The 5,407-nt window shown below is 61.4% G+C and overlaps 1 protein-coding gene across 29 annotated transcripts in view; it reads right to left on the bottom strand.

The window, feature by feature from the left end:
• Window positions 1-1,291: 1,291 nt before the first annotated feature.
• ARVCF (ARVCF delta catenin family member) overlaps window positions 1,292-5,407 on the bottom strand; it is a 55,728-nt gene continuing 51,612 nt past the window's right edge. For 17 of the 29 annotated variants that reach the window (XR_012419004.1, XR_012419002.1, XM_074004416.1 and 14 more), the window contains 8 exons: window positions 4,996-5,146; window positions 4,491-4,689; window positions 4,297-4,408; window positions 4,118-4,208; window positions 3,765-3,818; window positions 3,254-3,339; window positions 2,582-2,701; window positions 1,292-2,119 (listed from right to left, as the gene is read on the bottom strand). Coding sequence is in view for 25 of the 29 variants with exons in the window: in XM_074004416.1 (XP_073860517.1) it covers window positions 2,594-2,701; window positions 3,254-3,339; window positions 3,765-3,818; window positions 4,118-4,208; window positions 4,297-4,408; window positions 4,491-4,689; window positions 4,996-5,146 (801 nt within the window). In the remaining 4 variants the exon portion in view is untranslated. The remainder of the gene's footprint in view (window positions 2,120-2,581; window positions 2,702-3,253; window positions 3,340-3,764; window positions 3,819-4,117; window positions 4,209-4,296; window positions 4,409-4,490; window positions 4,690-4,995; window positions 5,147-5,407) is intronic. The other 12 variants (XR_012419005.1, XR_012419003.1, XM_074004422.1 and 9 more) reach the window with 1 other exon arrangement.

The raw sequence follows: 5,407 nt of genomic DNA, 5'->3' as shown, positions 1-5,407 counted from the left end.
GCACTGGATTGCTCTCCTTTTTTAAGACTCAATCAGCCGGGCGCGGTGGCTCACGCCTGTAATCCCAGCACTTTGGGAGGCCGAGGCGGGCGGATCACAAGGTCAGGAGATCGAGACCACGGTGAAACCCCGTCTCTACTAAAAATACAAAAAATTAGCCGGGCGCGGTTGTGGGCGCCTGTAGTCCCAGCTACTCGGGAGGCTGAGGCAGGAGAATGGCGTGAACCCGGGAGGCGGAGCTTGCAGTGAGCTGAGATCCGGCCACTGCACTCCAGCCTGGGCGACAGAGCGAGACTCCGTCTCAAAAAAAAAAAAAAAAAAAAAAAGACTCAATCGTGACCTCTTTACTAACACCCGCTAGCTATATTATCTCACATACTAATACATGTTTTAAAAATATAAAATAGAAATTAAGACTCTAAATATAAATCAACTTAGTACATCCTTCTCGACTGCCATTCTCCTGCTGCCCTTGACTTGGGCACCAAACATTCAAAACTCCCCTTGATGGACGCTAACGCTAAGGGCGGGGCCCTGGCTGGCTGGGTTCTGGGTGGCATGCCTGGCCCACAGGCCTCCCAGCCACAGTGGTGCAGAGGTCAGCCCTCCTGCAGCTAGGCCAGGGGCACCTGTTAGCCCTACGGGGATGACTGCCGGCCTGGGAAACAAACAGAGGAGTCAGCCAGCATTCACACTTGTCTGACCAAGCAGGCGCTGGGGAGAGGTGGACCCCGCAGCAGCACCAGCTCCTCTGGGCCCCATGTGGCATGGAGTGGAAGCGTCTCCTTCCCCACTCCCACTGGGCCTTGCCTACAGAAGAGGCAATGGCTCAGATCAGCCCCCACATCCCTGCAGTTGCCCCCTCAGCCCGTGAATGAGGATGCAGTACTGGTTTGTGTCCACCTACACCCAGAGCTGCCCTCAGCTCCTCCAAGGGGTCAGACTACTGGCCACCACAAAGGCTCCAAGGGCCCAGTTCCCAGGCCCAGGACAGCTCAACCCTGTGCTAGCTGAGTCCACCTGCACCCAGACCAGCCCCTAGCCAAGACTCCACTCCTGGGCTCAAGGCCTGGCTAGCCCCTAGCCAGCCCACTCCTATGGATAGAGAGACCAGTGAGCCCAAATGGACAAGCCTGGTGCCACCCAAGGGTCAGAAACAGCCTCTGCAGGACACAGCAGATGGACACCTGGGACCACCTCCACCCAGGGCCCTGCCCCAGACGCGCGGAGGCCCTGACACAAGGGAGGAGCCAGCCACTTGTGCCAGACCTGAGTGGCAGAAAGCAAAAAGTTCCTTTGCTGCTTTAATTTTTAAATTTTCTTACAAAAATTTAGATGTTTACCAATACAGTCTTATTTTGGCTTATTTTTAATGCGTTTTCTCAGTGTTTTTCTTCTGAGTCACAAACAGCAGGCACTGAAAGCAGTCCCCAAGCCACTGCCGAAGGTCAGTCCTGGAGGTGCTGCCCAGGCTCCAGGCAGATGCGGTGGCCCCGGCCCCGGCCAGCATCAGCTGGACAACGGCTCTCTACTGCACAGGGGCCTCACATGGCTGCAGGGCTCTGGGGAGGTGGGGCACCTGTAGCCTAACCCCTACCTTGCTGCTTCCAAAGCTTCCTTGCCCAGGGCTGGGCCTTGTGGGGCACCCCTGACACTGTGGTCTGCCTGCCTGCAGGGTGCCCAGGGAGCCCCTCCACCTTTAGGAGTCCAAGTTCTTTCCCAGCCCCCTCCCTGCCTAGCCACCTGCCCCTGGCACCAAGCCTTCCCGCACCTCTGGGGCACTGTGTTCCCAGGGGTACCCTCCTATCTCACCGGCCCCAAAGCCCAGCCAGGCACCCTTCCCTGCCACCTCCCTGGGCCCTGCCCTAGCAGCCCAGTCGGCCTCCTCGGGCCTTCTGTCACTCGCTCACACACAGCACCATGTCAGTAAACAGCTAACTCAGGCCTAGGGAGTTAGGTAGGGTGGGGGGCAGGAAGGTGTCCCCAAAGTCAGGCTTGGCTGGGGTGAGGCGCTGCCAACCCCTGCCGCCAGGGGGCTCCAAGCTCCACGGCAGGATCTGCTCAGGGTGGCCCTTCTTCCACGATCCAAGCCCTAAGAATAAGAGGCTGGGCCTGGGCCCTGCAGAGGGAGAGGGGATGGTGGACGCTGCAGCCAGAGTGGCACAGGACCACGTACAACCTCAAGGCAGGGCGGCCAACTCCACAGGCTACATGGATGGAGATGTGGACAGAAGCATCTGCCCTGGGTGGTGTGAGCTGACCCTTGGGGTCAGGACTGATCCTGACTTGCTGGTCCTCAAAGGGCATTGGAGGGTATGGTGCCCATCCCTACTCTGGTCCCATCTCCTCAGGCCCCTGATCCCACAGTGCCTGGGACAAGGCTGTGGGCCCAGGGAGCACCCTCCCTCTCTGACTTCTGCTGGCCTCCCCTGGGAATGGGCCACTGGGCTGCTGGACTGGAAGCCAAAGTCCTGCAGGGAACGTGCGGGAAGAGCAGAGCATGCAGGCAGCGGAGACCAACAAGCAGCCCTGGCCCAGAGGGCAGAAACGTTTGGACAAACAACCAGATGAGAGAACGTACCAGGCATGCAAGCTAGACCCAGGAGTCAACGGGCTGAGGCTTAGCGTCCCCCACGGCGTCCACCAGCCTGACCGCGGGCCTGCTGGGCCCTGGGGGAGGGGCCTTCCTGCTGGGATCGAGCTGCAGTGCACGGGTGGGCATTAAAGGCACAATAGAGCAGGTTAGTCAGAGCTCCTGGGGGGACAGGGCAGGGGCAGGGCCGAGGCTGGCGATGTAAGGGTGGGCCTGCCAGGACAGCACAGGGAGCACCAAGGGCACAGGGAGCCAGACAAGTGTGGCTCACACGGGCCGGGATGGGGGGGCACGTGCACACACAGAGGCCTACACAGGAAGCTGGGGGATTGGCACACAGCAGGCGGCAGGTCCTGCCCTCGCCGGTGGATCCTGACGGGCCCTCGCACACACATGCACAGAAGGGTGCACACACACTAGCTCAAAGGCTCCGGCCCATGCAGGGTGTGCCCGGGCAGTGCTGTCCCCAGCGGGTGGGAGCTGCAAACTCATCAGTACCCACAGACTGACTGGCACGAAAGGGCTGCTTCCTGGGCTTGGGCCCACAACCCAGCTATACCCCAGGGCCCAGACCAGACCCAGCATGGCCTAGGCTGTTCTCCAGCAACCCCCAGACACAGAGCCCCACGGGGTACCTGCCCACAGTCACATGACACTTACTTTCAATGGTTCCTTCTCAGAGGCCTCTCCGGCAGAGCCAATGCCCCGTGGCCTTCGCTCCCTCCGGTCTACTGTGGAGTATCCGTCTGCAGATGGAATAAAGTGGGGCATGAGGGGTGCTCTGAGGGGGGCCCTGTAGAAGCAGATCTTCCTCTCAGCCCAGACACAGGGCACTCGTGGGACAGGGGCTTTGGGAGATGGCCCCCACCCACCCTGTCCTCGAGATCCGGGCTGCTGCCAGCTTTCACCAACACCCTGCCTCACGCTGGTGCAACCCTTGCCTGCCCCACGGCAGCTCCAACTCTCCAGACTCCCCTCCACTTGTGGGCCAGAGCTCCTGGCTGGGCACTAACCCCTCTCTAGCTGCCCTGTACCTCACTCTCTGAGCACCCCTTAACCAAATCTCTCTCCTCCACCCTGCACCAACTACACCCCATAAAACCAGCAGGCCCGCCTCAGGCTCTGGTCCCCTCCCGGCACAGAAAACAAACCACACTGCGTCTGCACTCACCTGGACCAAGCGCGTCCATGGGGATCACATCCCGGCTGCCAGTTTTCTCGTCCTCTGCAAGGCAGGAGGAGGAGGCAGGCTGTACACAGCGGCCAGCGGGGATCGGGGCACAGAAGCCCCAGGTAGCCCTAGAGGCTCTCTGTCACTAAGGTGCCTAACCTCTGCCAGTTGGAAGCCCTACCCTGAGCTTGACAGCAGCGTGGATGCCGTGGGGAGTAGCCAAGAGGCAGAGGGCAGGGAAAGTGGCCTATGGAAGCCGTCTCCGTGGGAGGTGTGGCTCCTCCTTCACCTTCACCCAAGGGTCGGGCAGCTGGGGTCCCCACCCTCTAGGCCCCCTAACCTCCACCACTCACCAAGGCTCTTGTCCACCAGTGGCAGCGTGCTGTCATCGAAGCCCCCAGGACTCGGTGCTCCCTTAGGCCCCTTGGCAGTAGCAGCAGCCGACTGAGACATAAAACACAGACACAGTGTGGGTGAAGCACACGGAGTGGGAATAAGGCGAAGTGAGCACGGAAGGCCAAGGAAGCCGCACCTGGAAGCGCGCCTTGGTCCAGCCATCTTTCTGCAGAGTACCACGCAGCTCTTTGTAGCTCCACACTGTCTGCAACACGTGCGACGCCGCCTTTGCCTCGCGTACAGATTGGCTGTGGGGCCGAGGGCGGGGTCAGTGGTGGCCCCTCCCCCACATCCCCTGCTCCCCAAACCACCGACCCCTCCCCTCCACACCTGGAGGCGACGAGAGCCACCAACGCTGGCACCCCACGTGCCTGCAGGAGCGAGCGCGTGTTATCCAGGCTGTCGGACACGATTTCGTGGATGGTGTTGAGCACCGCCACCACGGTGTCTTCCTCCAGGCGGGCCCCAGGTCGCGGCGGAGCCTGTGCATTGCGCACATTCCGCACAAGCTCGGCCATGGCGTAGCTCCCTGAAGGGCAGGGCTAGGTGTCAGGACACGCCTCTGCCCCACCCCTCCAGGAATGAGCAGGGATCCCGCGAGGGCTAGGGGCGCTGCCAGGAGAGCCCCTGGAGACCGCCACAAGGAACCATGCGAGCAGGGTGCTGAGCTTCAGAGACAGGGCCAGGGGGACTGGAGCTGCCTAAGGTGGGCCAGCGCCCAAACAACAGGGGCGGGGCCTGGACTCCCAAACCACTCATCCTCCAACCCCCTCCCATGGGACTAGAGCTGCAGGCATAGTTCGGTGTCCAGGCGTGGCTCTGCAGGCGTCCTCACCGATAAGATCTTTGTTGCGCCGGTCCAGCGAGAGGTTGCGCAGGGCAATGGCGACGGCGCGCACCACCTTGTCGGTCTCAGACTGCAGCAGTTCCACAAGCACCGGCAGCCCGCGCTCTTTGCGCACTGTGGCGCGGATGTACGTGGCCCACTGAGAAGGTGGGGAGAGCGTTGCTCAACCATACACCCCAAGCACTCACCCACCTCCAGATCCTGACTGCTCCCTCCAGCTGAACCTTCCTGCTCCCGTGCCGACAAAGCCCTACCCCAAAAGCTCAACGGCACCTCCACCGAGGCTTTCCCACCGTCCAGGGTGCACGCAGTGCCCGCAGCCCATGCACTTCTTGGATCTTGGGGTGGTGAGGTGGGCCCTCCTTTTCCCGCCAGCCGAGGCAGGAGCTGCACCAGTGAG

This window comes from Macaca fascicularis, chromosome 10, assembly GCF_037993035.2.
Source record: "Macaca fascicularis isolate 582-1 chromosome 10, T2T-MFA8v1.1".
NCBI classification, from domain to species: Eukaryota; Metazoa; Chordata; class Mammalia; order Primates; family Cercopithecidae; genus Macaca; species Macaca fascicularis.
This window is presented reverse-complemented; position numbering and strand designations above follow the sequence as displayed.